The sequence below is a fragment of the Acanthochromis polyacanthus genome, chromosome 23 (genome assembly GCF_021347895.1).
Source record: "Acanthochromis polyacanthus isolate Apoly-LR-REF ecotype Palm Island chromosome 23, KAUST_Apoly_ChrSc, whole genome shotgun sequence".
Classification (NCBI taxonomy): Eukaryota; Metazoa; Chordata; class Actinopteri; family Pomacentridae; genus Acanthochromis; species Acanthochromis polyacanthus.
The window spans coordinates 2,606,503-2,623,670 of NC_067135.1; the positions used below are offsets into that span (position 1 = coordinate 2,606,503).

General features: G+C 40.7%; 1 protein-coding gene across 7 annotated transcripts in view; it reads right to left on the minus strand.

Moving 5' to 3' along the window:
• Positions 1–17,168, minus strand: part of frem1a (Fras1 related extracellular matrix 1a) — a 31,351-nt gene that overhangs the window by 1,034 nt on the left and 13,149 nt on the right. For 2 of the 7 annotated variants that reach the window (XM_022203473.2, XM_022203474.2), the window contains exons 10-37: positions 16,204–16,548; positions 15,980–16,122; positions 15,283–15,479; positions 15,112–15,205; positions 14,850–15,017; positions 14,098–14,306; positions 12,672–12,765; positions 12,338–12,590; positions 10,954–11,157; positions 10,606–10,791; positions 10,325–10,521; positions 10,036–10,246; positions 8,649–8,793; positions 8,408–8,549; positions 7,139–7,334; positions 6,575–6,839; positions 4,767–5,184; positions 3,813–4,014; positions 3,591–3,735; positions 3,375–3,504; positions 3,148–3,220; positions 2,555–2,704; positions 2,268–2,476; positions 2,126–2,173; positions 1,861–2,049; positions 1,102–1,233; positions 721–836; positions 499–584 (exon numbers count right to left, since the gene is read on the minus strand). In XM_022203473.2, coding sequence (XP_022059165.2) covers positions 499–584; positions 721–836; positions 1,102–1,233; positions 1,861–2,049; positions 2,126–2,173; positions 2,268–2,476; positions 2,555–2,704; positions 3,148–3,220; positions 3,375–3,504; positions 3,591–3,735; positions 3,813–4,014; positions 4,767–5,184; positions 6,575–6,839; positions 7,139–7,334; positions 8,408–8,549; positions 8,649–8,793; positions 10,036–10,246; positions 10,325–10,521; positions 10,606–10,791; positions 10,954–11,157; positions 12,338–12,590; positions 12,672–12,765; positions 14,098–14,306; positions 14,850–15,017; positions 15,112–15,205; positions 15,283–15,479; positions 15,980–16,122; positions 16,204–16,548 — 4,947 coding nt within the window. Of the gene's footprint in view, positions 1–498; positions 585–720; positions 837–1,101; positions 1,234–1,860; positions 2,050–2,125; positions 2,174–2,267; positions 2,705–3,147; positions 3,221–3,374; positions 3,505–3,590; positions 3,736–3,812; positions 4,015–4,766; positions 5,185–6,574; positions 6,840–7,138; positions 7,335–8,407; positions 8,550–8,648; positions 8,794–10,035; positions 10,247–10,324; positions 10,522–10,605; positions 10,792–10,953; positions 11,158–12,337; positions 12,591–12,631; positions 12,766–14,097; positions 14,307–14,849; positions 15,018–15,111; positions 15,206–15,282; positions 15,480–15,979; positions 16,123–16,203; positions 16,549–17,168 lie in introns of those variants that run through there. The other 5 variants (XM_051943636.1, XM_051943637.1, XR_007939654.1 and 2 more) reach the window with 5 other exon arrangements.

Genomic DNA, 17,168 nt, shown 5'->3' on the forward strand with positions numbered 1-17,168 from the left:
TTGTTTCCTTGACTGAAAAAAATCCAAAATTCAGCAAAAATTTACCCAAATTTCTGAAAATTTGCAAAACCTTTAAGAAGAAAATTCCAATAATTCCTTAAAAGTTTCCCTTGAAAGTTTTTTTTAAAAAGATTCCCCAAATTTTGCAAGAAAATTCTTGTAAATATTTTCAAAAAATGAATAAAAATTTTCAAAAAAATGAAAAAGCGATTCCATACATATCAGTAAAACTTCTGATATTTTCTTTAAGAACATTCACAAAAAATCAACCAAAATCCAGTGAAATTCGCTGGATTTGGTTGATTTTTATGTGAATGTTCTTAAGAAATATTTTTTTCCACAAAAATATTGAAAAATTCTAAAAAATGTTGAAAATGTGGACATCAGAAGTTTCACTGTGAAAACATTTTTTTCCAAATTTTCAAATTTTAAACCAGGTCAATTTTGACCCGCAGGACGACAGGAGGGTTTAAATCTTCTTTAAACTCAAATACTCACCTATCCAGAATGGTTTTCTTTCACTGAAGTCCCACAGCCAGTCCATGTCCACTTTAGAGAGAACGCTGGCCAGAGTGCCTTTATATCTGAAATAATAACAATAATAAACAGTTGTGTTGCCTTTTAAAAGGGTAAATTAGAGAACAAATCAGAAGAATGTATATCTAGGCTTCCTGTCTCAGCATTTCTTTGTCCAGTATTCACAGTTTGAGTTTATTGTACCTTTCCTTGCAGGCCCTGTTAGCTGCGCTCCATGAAGCTTTATGTTCAGTACTGAGGATGTAGCATCGACCGCCATGGAAAGTCCAGCCCTGAGGACACATCTGAGCGCTCACCATCTAGGATTCAAGAGGAAATGTGAAGAAATGGGAAGAAATGTTGGCGTTAAATCAAAAAATTATCGATGTTCTGTCAAAAGACCTCTCTTCAATCCTTAAGGAGTTCTGCATGGTTCTTTCCGAGATCCACTGTTTTAGCGGTTAGTATTAATAATCTGAACCCTTTTGGCTCCTTTAAATACGACAACTTTTGAATCAGGACAAACAGAGATCGCTGTTATCAACCCACAACAGCAAAAAGAGACACGTTGTTAAACTAAATTACCCGATCAGTCGGTGCCCAGGGCTTCCAGGAGACGCCGTTGCAGTGAAAAAGCTGATTGGTGGTTTGGTTGAAATGCAGGAGACCCATCAGTTCTGGTACACAGGGTTTGTGGACGGGGCTGTTAGCTTTAGTCTGTAGGGCACAGAAGTTCCCATCAAAATAAATTTAGTGCCTGAAATAATCGCAAAATATTCAGAATTGACTTAAGATTATTTTAAACTTGGCTTAAATGATGAAAAAATTGCCCAAATCATTCAAAATAGTCAAGTACATGGTTACAGTGACGCCGTGCTGCAATCTCACAATGATACAGAAATCTTTAAGAAATTTGTGGATCCAGACTAAAAGCTGCATCACTGCCAAAATCTAATCACTTGGTCCTTGTGTCATTTCTGACCTTGCCTGAAAATTTCATCCAAATCAGGTCTGTTTTTGCATAATGTTGCTGACAGACAGATGGACAGACAAACCAACACCAATCGTCACATATCGCCACCGCATTCCTTGGTGGAGTAATAAGGTTTGGGAAACACTGATTAGCATTCATTTAATCGTCATTAAAACCTAACTGGTCCCCACAATCACTCCTGCAGTTTCCATTGCATCTAAAATAAGCACCGCTTCCCCAAAAGTTAAAGGACTGAAGAAGCAAAACGGACTGGTATTCTGATTATGAGGCTAAGGAGTTTAAAAACGCAAAGGTTAATTCCTCTCTGCTGGCTCAACAAGTTTTCCAAAGTCCACAACATTTGCACTCACGTGTCCTTCATCCAGTCCCGTTTTCTGAGCTTTTGAGGTCTTTCTTTGAGGATCCGACTTTAGCTTCGTGATCGCCGCTGCCGCCTGCTGATGCTGCATCCGCCTGCTGACCACCTGGATGTTCGCCTTCCTGCCCCTCCTGGATGTCGAGGTGTCGTCTTCCACTTGCATTTGCATGATGCCGTGATACTGGAACGGATGGGGGAATGTTGAGCCTATAATCTGAGATATCTTCTGGTTGGTGTCAGCTGCTGTTGCTACTTACTGTGTAAACTATGTCTGTTCCGTTGTGGAAAACTGATGAAGGAGCAACCTGAAGCAGAAAACAGAGAGCAGCAGATTATAGAAAGTCATAAAGCTGATGAAGCTAAGCCAGAGCAAGATGGAAAACTGTTTTTGTGGCTTACTGATTTTGGATTGCCCGACACTCTGATTTTCTTTTTTGGGATACTCCCTCCTGGTTTAGGGATGCTGTCTCCACGGCTCCAGATGACTGATTCTGTCCCAAGAGGAAGTTTCTCCAGCTGGATGGATCCATGTTGGGGATACGTATCTAACCGGATCTCCTTCCCTCCAAGAACAGGAGCATCCCGATCCTGGTTTAGCTGGCACTGCCCTGTAGTGTTGGAGTTTTAACAGAATGGTTGATATCTTCCAGCATCTTTTGCACCAAAAAAAACACTTTTTTTTTCACCTCTTCCTGAGTCCCTGATAGTGAGTTGGGCGTTGTTGATGATTCCAATCACTGTGTTTTCAGGGGAAACCAGCAGCACTTCAAACGTCTCCTCGGCCTCCTCGAGGTGATCCTGGATGATCTCAGTTTGCCAGATCCGCTTTGACACTCCTACATGGACATGGTGATGTGTTGCTTAATGTGTGGTGCAGCATTAGAGTGCTTTGACTGAGACGTCTTCACATTTTTCAAAAATATATATCACTTTATGCATTTCATTTGAGAAAATACAAAAACATGACAATAAAACTGAGGTATATGATGAATTGATGGGAGTTTACATTCATATTTTGAAGCCCTGTGGAGCATAATGAAGCCATTACTAAGCTCTGGCATTACTTTTGATGACCTTTATTGGTATTAAGCCAACTGATCTCAATGAAACTGGAATACAAGAGTCATTCCTGCACTTCTACGATACTTTTCTAAGTCTGAATACTCACACAACTGCATCATCACGGTTATTTTACGAAGTACTAACACCAACTGACAACACAATCCTCCCTTGAAATTCTTAAAACATCACACAACGTCTCTCTGTAATGAGTACATACCTGGATCAAACTGAATCAGGGAAGAAGGGTTTAAGAGGAAATCTTTTCCAGCGGTTGCAGTCCCCTCCTTTACCTAGAAAATGAAACACAACGAGGAAACGTGCTAAAACCAGCTGGATATAGATTAACTATCAGGTCTATGATGAATCTGTCAATATTACAGCTCAAGATTTCTACAGTTTAAGGCTTCTTTGGAGCACTGAGAAGCTTTAACATCTCTTGCAGACCTTGACGGTTATATACGACGATTCCGCCAGGTTCCCCTTCCGTATGATGTCCAGTGAGATGCTTCCCTGCTGCTCACATGCAGAGGACTCCGCCTGAGAAAGCTCCACACTGGACCACCTGAACTCAAGTCTGTAAAAACAAGGTCAGGCATGGTAAAGACTAAGCTGTTAGGTTAATGTGTCACGACAAAACCAGTGTGTTGTTGTTCTTCTTACATGTGAGGAGGCCCAGTGTTACCCAGAGGATCAGACACTGTGAACTCCAGGCTGTCTGAGAGAGACTCCCTGTCTGGATTGACGATGTAAACAATAGTTCTTCTGTTCAGCTCCGACTGGGAGAAGCGCTGCGGCACAAAACCACCTGGGAAGAGCAAAGAAGATGATTATTTTTTGTCATGCTATGCTAACCTGATCGAAACGTAGATAAGCTCTCCAAACCTGTGGTAATGTTTTCCAGGTAACCAAAATAGGGCGGACGAGTGATGAAGAACATGAGCTCGTCTTCTCTGCTGTCGCTGTCTTGAGCCTTCAGGTCTCGAGATGACAGGAAGATGCCGTATCGACCGTCTGCTAAAAGTTCTGCTTTCCAAAGTGGGACCAGCTTCACAACCTCAGGAGACGACTTATCCAAAGGCTTGATCTGAAAGTACGTACAGCTGGATAAGGTAGGAGTCACCAACCAGATACCTTACAGAGAAAACAGTATCTTCAGCCAGTGGGAAGAAATAACACCTTGAAGACCTTATATGTGGCGAATCCGGATCTGTGAACCAATATTAAACAAGAAAAGCTCCAAGAAGAGACATGCATCCAATTTTTCACTGCAGTTCCTTCCCAAAAAATGCATTTTAAAAAGATTAATTTGAATTAAGTCACTTAGACTCCTGAGCCAAAACATTCTGACCATGCCTATGTGAATAGAACAACTACCTCGTAACTAAAACGTCTTTCAAGGTCTGGGATTTATCAGACAATAAACTCAGTTCTAGTTCTAGACAAAATGTTGGATGTGAGAGAAATGCAACAAAGATGCAACAAAAGTTTGGTTACATTATAAAGTTCAGTTCAGTACCCAGACTTCACTTGGTCAGATTAGACTTGTAGCATCTTTTGGTGCTAAGACATGCTAAGGCTAATGTATTGTTTGGCACAATCTATTTAGATTCACTTCCTGTGCAGAAAACCTCTGTAAAGATGGCTAAATTTTGTTGAATAAAGTTCCTCTGCGGAAAAAAGACATTTAATGATCTTATTTTCTTCACATTGGCTCACGAACAGAGGATCGCTACATGCAAGTCTTGCAATTAGACCGTTTTCTCTTAGGTTTCTAGAAGAGTTTTGACAGAACCAGCAAGCCTCAACAATTTACAGAATACAGCTTTTAATACCTACCTGAATGGTGAAGAACACAGGTTCTGTATGTAGCCGCCCGTCCAACAGGAAACCTCGGTTGGTGCTGTCAGAAGCAGTGAAGGCGAATCGGTCGATCTGCGACGGCCCCCCGTCATGTTTATATGCCACCTCTAACTGCTGAACGTCTGTCTGGGTGAAGTTTGAACCGGTGGTCAGTGTGGTACCAGCTAAAACCAGCTTGCCATACTGTGGAGACTGCAGGAGGACAAAAGTCAGGTCTTTGGGTGGAGTGTCAGGGTCAGACATGGACAGGGAGTCAGGACCCAGGATCATGGAGGAACCTTGGGGAACTGTGAGGCCTTTGTTGGAGGTCAGAGACGGCAGGACGCAATCCACCATTTCCACCCCAATCTCAAAGCTTCCATTCCGGCTGGTTTTACCATTACTCACAACAAACCTGCCAAACCACGCAAAGATAGGATGTTAGGTGATGTGGCCTGATGCGATCAATGTAAAAACTAGATTAGAAATGACAGGTTTATTACAGTCATTACAGGTTGATGCACAATGCAGTCATAGAAGGTGGATATCTTTAGTTGATGCTTTAGGCGTGGATTCTGATTGGCTTTAAATTGTGGTTTAAGTGGATTCGACATCCATGATGATGTAGTTTGCCATTCTAATTTATCACCCCAGTATTAAATTGTAGGGAAAAACAGCAGAAGCCAAGCATTGGAAAAAAGCTTGGAACATTAGTTGTGTAACCACTAAGAGCTGGAAACAAGGGTAAACTGATTACCAGTGAGAACCATTCAATTTTAAATGAGTATCACATTTGAAGGAATCTGGATGTCCAAATTAACTAAAGGGAAAAGCGGCTAAATAGCATTAGCAACAGTGAAGTGGTGGTCTGAGGGACGGCTGAAAGAGAAGGAGAGATGATCTGGAAGGAATGTGACCAAAACAGCTCATTATTTTGAGTGATTTGTGGCTTCTTTTGATACTTTTTGTTATGCACAGGGGGTCCTCGACTTACTCGGAGTTTCAATCCTACGGAAATGTAAACAAAGCCGTTACGTGCATGACGATATCGATCAGTTCTTCAGAAAAGTCATGAAAATCAATGGCTTTCATGCATGTATGAGTCATTTTACAAGAAGATAACAGAATAATGTAACAAAGTGATGTTGTTGTTGATGTTGAGGTTTCAATGTTTATTGTTCAGTTTCAGATTTGCCTAATGTCAGTGAACGTGCCATGTTTAGAGTCAGCAGTAGTGTGTCTCGAGTAAGAGAGAGCTGGGAATGGCAGCTAATTCTGGAGCTAAGTTATGGGGTTTTTCTAGTTCTTCTGGTGTTGGCTACGGCCCACAGTATCCTGTGTGAAGGTTCAATAAACCAGCAGAGAACCAGATAAAGTCTCACTCATTCATCACAGAAGGTCACTACAATATGCTGACCTGTTTTTACAACTTGACCCATGTTGGTCAGTGTTTCTGTTCCCAGCATTTTATTCTGTCTAATTTCACTTCCATGGCTCTCCTTTTCTTCCAAGCATCAGTAGAGTCTGACTTACGCTGGGAGCCATAATGACGGACAAAAAGTTAGTGAATGTAGCACCTTGGATTCAAGGTGGAGTACAACCAGAGAATGGAAACAAAACCGTCTCATTGCGCCACGTGATGATGTATTTATCCGTTCTGCTCGGCAACTAGTTCCACATAACCAATTCCGACGTAACGATGAAACGCTGTAGGTCGAGGGCGTCGTAAACTGAGGACCCCCTGTATACAAATTCTCTAGATACACAAGTCACCCAAGCTGCAATGGATGGCTTCTTGGACTCACTGAAAGGTCTCTTTGGGCGTGCTGGCTCGGTTGTCGTGGACGTATGCCACGAGGTTGGCCGCTACGTCCATCTGGCTGAAGGTGGAGATGACCAGACTGGGATGTTTGACGTACTCTACGTGTCCGTGAGCAGGTGGGTTGGTGATGACATACAGAAGCTCCTCTGGTTTGTCTGTTCCATCTGTTGCCAGCAGCACATCTGTGGTGAGAACTAAGCGATCGCCTCGGCTGACGCTCACCGGCTTCACAATGATGGCGATGTTTCCTGAAAACCACAAACCAGTAAACCCTTATTTCTTATTGACTGGCCAAATCATTAGACTTCTTATCTTGTTGTCTTTTGGATTCCACTAAAACTGCTTTACAAAGGCATATGAAGGTGCCTTGAGGTACCAAGACCTGAGCAGCAGATCCTTTAAACTGGAAGTTGGATCAGACTTGTTCCATTCTGACTTATAACATTTTTCTAAACAGGGAAAATGTTGGCCATATGACCTGGCAGTCATGAGGACATCACAAGTAGGAAACTTCATCTAAACATATTTAAAGACTAAATTGCACTACCTTTTTCTAGATCCTTCACAGAGATCTGGAAGTGCTGTGGCGGGGATTGATTCTTTCCATCCAGCAAGTGGAACACAAAGAAGTCCTGTGTTTTAGCATCGCCCACGCCTGTGTGTACGTAGCGCAGAAGGTTCATGTCCACCATTTCCTGGGTGCAGTTTCTCCCCGCCGACAGCGTCACCCAGGTCTGACTTTCCTGAGACAGAATCGGTCACAGTTAGAGCTCAGCGTCTCCCTGTAATCATCTCAGTGTGAACAGTGATTCCTAACTAAGATAAGGGAGATGGTACAGCACAGTGACGCCCAGATGCAAACTAAATAAATTACTGGCTTCAGCATGTCTAATCAGATTCCTCAGTTTGACACAAGAAAAGCTAAACAACTGTATAGATAGTGTGTCCCTGTAATATAATGGTGTCAAACTCATTTTAGTTCAGGGGCCACAATCAGCCCAATTTGACCTAAAGTGGGCCAGACCAGTAAAATCACAGCAAAATAACCAATAAATAACAATCTGGATCAATAGTTATCTGGATCTGAACAATGTAGTATTTTACTTTATGATCAATATGACACAAGTCAGACAAAAACACAACAAAGTGGAGGGCCGGTTTTGGTCCGCGGGCCGCATGTTGGACACCCCTGCTCTGATTTATCCATAAGAGGAAGACTATCGTTTTAATGGGAAATACAGAAGACATGCCAAAGACAATCTGAAAAATCCTTAATAATAAACTCTTTAATGATTAGACAACACTATAAAGGTTGAGTTTATTCACATCCCAACCATCTAGTTAATTATTTTTTAGGCCACTTGGGGGCGGCACAACATTTACGACACTTTACAAATAGGTTAAGTGTTTATTCTTCCAGCAGACAAAGCAATGCTTCCATATATTTGGAGCCATGTTTGTGCCAGTCAGATGAATATTAGTTGAATATTTTGCTCAGTTTTGGTCTCCACCAACGCCTTTGAAATACATTTGGCTCTAAGCTGCTCGTTGTTAAATGCTCCACTATGGTTGTCAGGCTGTAGATGGCAAAGAGGCAGGTCTGAAAACCAAAACAATAAACCAAAAGGGACTAAAAAGCCCTGTAGAACTGATGGGAGCAATAGATTTGGTCATAAGTCTCTGTAAACTGACTGTAAATGAGCAAAAGATGTGAATTAACTTTAAATATAATTGGGTACAATTATTTAACACAACTAAACTAATAAGGGACATGATATCAAAAGTTGGTTTAACGACCTCATGGCACTGCGCCAACCTTAAGCTGAAGGACTCCTTGGGTTGGAACACTGTCGAATATGTACAAGACTTCTGAAGCAGGGTTGTCAATGTCCACTGCAAACAACGTGACGCTGGATATAAGTCTGGCTTCTCCTGGCTCCACCTCCAGTCCGTTGTTCCTGTAGACCAGAGGATCGGCACAAGGGTCACTTTTCTTTCCTACAATCAGTCCAGTGATGACTAACTGTCAACAGGAGCTCTGATGAAGACGCTCTTACCTGATGACTTGAGGCTCTTCGTCATTCACTGGCTGCACTTTAACCATCACCTGTCTGTGCAGCTGGTGCCTGCCGTCGGTCAGCCGGATGGTAAAACTGTCCTCCATGTTCTCAGAGTCATCGTGCATGTACATCACCTCCATGCCTGAGGGACGATGATGATACGGGTTGATTTGACGTATTGATCGCAGGGCGTTTTAAATTAAAGATGCACATCAATATTTCTTCAGTAGTTACATCAGATTTATTTTACTTCAAGAGAAACTCAAATTTGTCACATAATCTTAATATTTCTTGTGATTTGAAGGAAAGTTCAGATTGTTTCATGCTCTCAAGTGTTTTAAACACCCACTTTAATCCAGGCATTATCATTGTTTTTTGGACGTTAAACACCCAAAATGTCACTTAGATAGTGTAACTATGCACACATATTTGCACATAAATAAGTAAAGTATGTGAAATCTTAAAATAGCACATGCACTCTAAAGGTACATTTAGACTATACCGAGAACCAAGAGGAAATTAGCCTAGCTTAGCATTAGTGGAGGCAGGGAAACAGCTAGATTGGTTCTGCTCAAATGTTAAAAAACACACCTCCCAGCACCATCAAAAATCACAAGCAGAAAAATTAGAATCACAGGTTGTACGAGTAGTTTTTAGGTTAGCTGATGTGGTAGTATCTCCTAAAGTTCAGTGTCATCATACTCGAGCAGAAACCTACTAAACTTTTCACTAGCTGACCAAATGTGCAATTGGCAAACCCTTACAACACATTTTACTGTTTAGTTTCCTCTTTTCTGATAAATGAAATCGAAGGTGCTGATTAGTGAGATTTAGAGATGCTGGAAGAGTTACAGTGAGAACAGGCTTATCGTCTGTTAGAACAAGTTCTTACGCCATGCTGTCCATGTTGGAATTTAGTGTCTTTCTTATCATTCCGAGTAAACTTCCTTTCATTCATTACAGAGAGGGGATGCGATATTTCTAGTGGTATAGATTGTGTTATCCACACAAAAAGTGTCTCCAATAGTTACAAATGGAAAAAAGGAGTGCTAGGAGGAACTGTGCAACACTTGACTCCTGGTTCGTCTCTACACAAACACAGTCATCGGTTTCAGATAAATACAGATAATGGATGACACAGACATTCCCTATTGAACTTTAGAAAGGTGTACTTTATGCTAAGCTAGCCTTATTTCCTCTTGTCTCTACTTAAAACCAATCTTCTCATCTACTGAAACTTTTGCTGGCGTCTAAAAGATCTACTGTGTCCCCTGATGTCAACAAGACTGCGTATAATCGATGTATAAATAATGATCTGAAGGGATTTCCTTAACAACATCTGTCATTAGTGAAATAGGCTTTAGTACTGACATGTAAAAAGTACCATTTATAAGGTCGGTCATGGTAAAGTCGACCACAGGGGTTGGAGGATTTGCATCTCGCCTCTTGCTGATTGGTTTTCCATCAGTGTGGTCGATGATGCTGCCATGCCGAGGAGGTTTCATGATGTTGAAAACGAGGACGTTCCTGGGGACGTCCAGATCCATCGCATGCAACACTGATGAGTCCAGCTGCTTCATTTCTCCTTCTTGTACCTCATCACACAAGGAAGTCAATCAATTGATGAGTAACAACTAACGAGAATGTCTCATCTGGTTTTCAGGAGAACTTACTGTGATGTTGCGAGCCACAAACACTGGGATCTCGTCATTTGTCGGGTTAATAATGATGTAAAATGGGACGTTGGCAGAGCTTCGTTTGCCGTCTGACACGCAGAGCATGAACTGATCGGCTGTGGGCTCCATCCTCTGGTGTCTGGACTGTACGTAGTTAATGTGACCCTTCATGATGTCTTTGTATGAAAAAGAAGCTGGGGGAACAGAAACAAACAAACCATCAAACCATCGTTATTTTTGCTTCAGCTGTCTTACAATAAGTATATCACAATGCTCACCTATGCTTATGCCTGTGTTGCTTTTCTCAAAACCAGGACTAGGAAGGACATTTTCAATATATCCAAAATGTGGCGGCGAAATCAAACTGACCACCAGGTCATCCACGACCGTGTCCATGTCAGAGGCTTTTAAATGAGATGCAGTAATTGGGGCGGTTCCACCTTCGTCCACCATAAAGATGTCTCCTTCAAAGACGAGAAGACAAATGATGGTAGAACATCAAACTTTAGAATTTTTAAATGAGGGATTTACCATTGTTTCTATTGGTTGTGATTCATATAAACTCATGTAAATTTGTATTCCTTATTAATCAAAGTTCACTGATGGTTGAGTTAGAAATGGCCGACCTGTTGACAGAGACGGTGGTTGGCTGTCGACAGGAAACACTGTGATCTGGAGGTCGTAAACAGGAAGGCTGTCTCGTAGCTGAGCTGTGCCTCTGGTCCTGATGGGATTCCATCCTTTGCAGCATAAAGCTGAGGCCTCCGACTCTCCATCAGAAATGACGAAGGTGATGGTGTCATGGCGAGGAGTGAGTCCAATCTCCAGTCCTTAAACCACAGTCACAAACACTTCTAGAGACAGCCTCTCCTTTATTATGTTATAGTTCTGTTCCACAGGGCATTCACTGTATACGCACACCTGAATGAGTTTCATTAACTTCTATGGCTCCTAAAACTAGATCCTGCTTTGACATTCCCAGTTACCCGAAGAAGAGATCTGTGTTTTCTTACAGTATCACACTAATGTACCAACATGCACTGTTGACCACAATGTCCAACTTGATTTATTGATATTTTTTCCACAGATCAGAATATAGATGCCTCTTTAGGTATTGTGCCTATTGAAGCCAGTTGAGCATCATTTGTGACTGAAGCTCCTGCCATCTGTGCCCCAACATCAAACCCTTTATCTAAGTCATGAAGGTCTTTTCCTCTCACCATATAGATCAATTTGAATGATTGGATGTTAATTGCTTAAATATACCATGTAGGGCGCATATGTGGAATATTTACAGCCATGGTACTTCTCCACTCATTTATTTATATTTCAATTTGTCATTCGTCTGTATATTGAACTGATAAATGTATGTATTTTAACAAAGTAGTTTAACATCTTCAGAAAAAAAAATACACTTATTTAATTTATCTCTTAGAAGAGATACACCAATCTCATTACTGGAGTTAGGATGTGGTTAGCTTAGCTTAGCATAAAGGCTGGATGCAAAGTGAAAAACCTAAAAACACCTCAAATCAGTGTCTCTGCAGTAGCAGCCGATAAACCACATACAGCCCCTTAGTAAAGTACAAATTTAATCTCTCAAAGAACTGAAAAAACTGGAACTTTGTTTACTTCAATTAGTAATTATGTTGATTAGCATGTAAACCACGATATCAGCTTGGAGTGCCGCTAAACCTAATAATATATAAACTACCGTTAAAAAATTTGAAAGAAAAACAATGTCTATTCTAGCTGAAAACGGCTGATTTTTAATGGAATATCTCCATAGGGGTACAGAGGAACATTTCCAGCAACCATCACTCCTGTGTTCTAATGCTACATTGTGTTAGCTAATGGTGCTGAAAGGCTCATTGATGATTAGAAACCCCTTGTACATTTATGTTAGCACATGGATAAAAGTGTGAGTTTTCATGGAAAACATGAAATTTTCTGGGTGTCCTCAAACTTTTGAATGGTAGTGTAGATCCTAGACCACCCTCGGGCGTCTACCTGTGTGTTTGTAGGTGATGATCCCCGCGGTGACGTCTGCTTGGATGAAGCGATCGATCACGACACCACTTCGAAGCACTACGCCATGATACGGCTGCCGGGCGATGAGGAAGGCCAGACTGTTGTTGTCGCTGTCAGCATCGGTGGCGTAAATGTACTCTGCTGTGATGACTATTTCCTGTCCCTCTGCACAATTGAGAACTGGATTCAAACCAGCAGCCACCACTGGAACTTCATCATTAATGGGGTTTACCTGGAAATGACAAGTATGTCAGTATGAAGATATTAATATTTCATTTTTGTGTGTTTATTATTCTTAAATGACAGAAACTACCTTCACTTGCAGGATAAAACTGATAGCATTGATGTTGTCTGTTGCAGTAAACTCAATGTTGTCATCCGTAGTTTCTGAGCTGTCGTGATAATATCTGTGTGGAAAAAAATAAACCAAAGGGTTATTTATCTCATAAACATTTGTACGGTGAAATAATTCAACCTGTTTTACAACAACTTTACTCAACTATCTCAGGAGACTGCTGAAAAAAGGGGCAAACTAAACTATGGAATTCCTCAAGGATCCGATCTTGGTCCTAAATAATTTAGACCTTTTTGTTCATCATTCTAATCCTTTCAGCTTCACACAGATCGCACTCAGCTGTGCTTCTCTGTCAGACATGTGAATCTCAGATGGATGAATCAAACTTTCCTCAAATTAAAAAAACAAATGTCCTTAGTTTTGTGCCCAAGAACGTTCCAAACAATCTCGAGCAGTCACTGGGACTTTTAGCCTGTAACATCAAGCATGTTCAATATTTCTAATATCAGACTCAGTTTTTTCCTCTCCTGTTACGTTTCTTTTTCCTTTTTATTTCTGTTTAGCTTCTGTAAAAGACAATTAGAGTTTCTTCTCTTACATTAGGTAGTAAGGTTACATATAAACAGAACTACATGATCAGATTACCAATAATAAGTAATCATAATAACACCAGATTGTGTTTGAAATAATGTGTGATTACCTGTAATAGTTACATTCTCAAGAATTACATATTTAACATACGTGAACTCTAAAATTCTGAAAAAAAAAATCATGACACTTTGTATCAAAGTAAGTTGTTCCTCTCAGTTTCCCAATATTAGTTACAGCAACCTAACAAAATTTGTTTTGTTCATTTACGTTGAATTTACGATGAAGTAGTATGTATTAATTTTCATTTATACTGAAAATACAACATAAACAACTAAGCTTGTTCTAGAATACAAACATGCATGTGAAGTTTCTGCCAGCAGTTTGCTTTGACCAACTGTAAATGCTGAACATGCTGAATGCTTAACAAGATTAAAAGAATATTTATGGAACTCCCAATTTTATGTCTGTATCCTTTTTTTTAGCATGAGATACAGTATTTCCAGTGATGATACTGAAGTAATCCAAAGCAGTTTTTTTGTGTTGAATGAATTAAATGAATAAGTACAAAAATGACCATTAATGTGTAGTTAGTGATCGACTACATTTCAAGGTAGTTTGACCAAAATCTGTTACTACTGAACAACATCTTCTGGAACTTTAAACTGTCAGTATTCATAGTAACATTATCCACGAAACAGAGTGACTTAGACGTAAAAATTGTCTCGTCAGTTACTATTTTCAAACATCAACAAAGACCTCTGAGAAGAAAGCCCCTATAAAAACTATTGACATATCTGCATGGTTAGTTTCCTCTGATTTTGACCCTACAAAGAAGCGATGAAGAAAGTCTGACCGAACTTTAAGGCTTTTCAGGTCTTGCAGAGTGAAGGTCTGGCCTGGTTTTAGCGGGAGGCCTCCTAGTTGCAGTGTTCCATGATGTGGTTCCTTCTGAAGCTCCACCTTCAGAATGTCTTCCACAGAGTCCACATCCGACAGCAGCAGGTGTTCGGGGCCGAGCCAGCACTCTCCTCCCTCATCTACAGTCAGAGGGTTGGTGATAACCTGAAACAGAATGTGTGCACACCTATCCTATATATCTGCATATCCACATGCATTGAATTTGTGAGTTGCTTTAGAGCAGTCTGAACTTTTCTATTCCAACCACAACAACTACCCCTGAAGACCTTCTTTATGGTCGTTTCGCTGGAGAAAGAAGTGCTCACTGTGAGGTAGGTACTTGTAATCAACCCTTAAGATCTGCTGTGTGGGTTTTGAACTTTACTGATTCTCAAGAACTTGGAGAAAACAAATGATAATTGGTAGGAAACCATTTTTCCAGCCTCAAGAAGCAGTTTTCTCTCAAACATCGCCATTTAAGGTAACACAACAAACCTCTATTGTTTTATTTCCTACATGCTCATGGAACTGCAGGTACTTGCATCTAGTAACTAGAACCTGTTTGAGTTAACATTAAGTTCAAAGCGGTCAGATTATAAACTGCAATGCCAACAGGAAGTACCGATTACTGGTCTGTTTTTGCTTGCCTTGACTTCTTGCAGTGGAAATCCCCTAATGAGATAAGAATGAGACAATTTTCTTTTCCACCTGCGGAGGCTGGTTGTCCACTGGCATCACGGTGACATTGAAGCAGATCCCGGTGACTGTTTTCCCCAGGTGGTTGGTTACAGACAGAACAAACTGGATATACTGGGGGTACGGACCAATATCCATGATTGGAGGCATGTAGGCTACTTTCATGAAGTTCACTGCATGCTGGGAATAACAAAACAGAAAACAATGAATGAATTTTGAGTAAGCAGACAACATATGAACTTATAATTCACTCCTAAGACATGGATAGACTTACTTGTGTGAAGAGCCTCAGCATTGGTGCGTTGGAGTCTTTGGTGAATTTAGGAATGCTGTCAACCAGGAACAACCTCCCTGCATCTGGACTGCTGCTGTTCAACACAATATTACATAGTTTAGATAGAATTTTCACCCCCAGCATATCTTCTGAAGATGAGCATGAGCTAACCTGTGAGGACCAGTGTAGAAAGGCGGAGTCGTAACGGTGTATGTCAGCTCACTGTCCGGTGATTCTTGGTCTACAAAGTGAAGCTGCTGCCGTGTTATATGGATCACTTCCGTTTCTTTGATCACGAGGCACCGACTGGAACCAGGAACTTCTTTAGGTGGTTGGTCTGGAACAGGCTCTATGTGGACAACCACCACCTGAAGACGCCATTAGAGATCACCGAATCAAGTAAAAACCTGCACAGAACCGCTGAAATCTGTACACTGTTGGTGCAGTTTTACATTTTTGCATGTCAAAGTGGGCCAGGTTCACAGACATGGAACTTTACATACCCGCTGAATGAGTTTGCATGAAATTTTCATAAAAATATAAATACACTCCAAGAATAAATTGAAAGGACTTTTGCGATTTTCTGAATTACTTCCATTACTTTGATATCAGACAGAGCAGCAGTTCATGCAAGCAATGCCAGCATCAGAGCTGAGGATTCTTTCTGATCTTTGGGTTTATATTGTAGTTGGGAGCAGGTCAGATTTAGATTCAAGACCAGTATGGAGAAAACTAGTCTCAATAGAAAATATCTAATCTCCTGCAGTGTCTGCCTGTCTAAAGGCCATTATGATCTTAGAAAGGGGAAAGAGTAATGTTTCCTTCACTTCACTAAATACTTCTATAAATGATGTGTTCTGGTACTTACTTGAGGTTCTGACAGGTTTGGAGGTTCATGGAAATCAGACAGCACCACCTCAAAAGAGTCATCGAACACTTCGTTCCCAAGGTGTCGATAGTAAACCCGGGACTGAGACAGGTCCTTCTGCAGAAAGTGGCTGACAGGATATCCTGAAACCAAGCATACGGTAAGGATAAAATCAAACCTCCTTGTGTGATAAAATAAAACAAAACAATGTCTTTTTTACTGACCTGTGAGCCCTGGTCCTGGGATTTTCATGACTTCTCCAGCCTGTGGGGGGCGTGTGATGTTATAGAGGATGTAGTCGTCGCTGGAGTCCATGTCTGAAGCCTGGAGGGTGGAGCCTCTGAGCAGAGCCGTCTGGCCTTCAGCCACCTCCAGCAGCATGTTGGTGATGAGGAAAGGAGGGCTGTCATCTTTAGGGAGGATCTTGATGGGGAACTTGTGTCGGGTTTGATGAGGGCCGTCTGTGATGCGGAAGATGATGAAATCCTTGGTGGAGTCACTGTCGTCATGGTGATAGCGAACTACACCGGCTTTGATGTCACTGACGGTGAACATGAAGCCTTTTCCACCTGGAGTCAAACAATTAAATAATAAAGACATCAAAGAAAAAAATATGGCTGAATGGTGTGTGACGTTAAATAGTACAGTCGCCACTGGGGTTTGCAATCTCCAAACATGGAGGTGGTATCAAAAGATAAATTTTGGAGTTTGTGGAACAATAAAAATAGATAAGATAAATAAATAGATAAATTAACACGTGTTGCATACCTTCATACTTTCCCTGACTTTTATCTGATTTTTACAGAGCTTTTCATTGTGAAAACTCGATAGTTTGGAGGCTCATTTGAGACTTATGGTCAAAATCATTTAGAAGGCTGCACTGATGTAGATATCTTGAAGTTAGAGGAATTAAAGATATCTTAAGTGAGAAGTAAAACTGTAAACATCTGAAAGTGAAATTAAATGTCATCTAAATTCAGTTGGAGATATCTGAAATGTAGATTGTAGCATGAATTGTAATTATCGCTAATGTAAAAACCTTTTCACATGAAAGGTAAAAGTGATTTCTCATTAGAAAAATTATGATATGGATATTTGAAATGATAACTATGAATAGGAAGAATGGCAATGTGGACATCTAGAATGATCTTTTCAACTAGAAAAATTTAAATTACTGATATAGCCAATA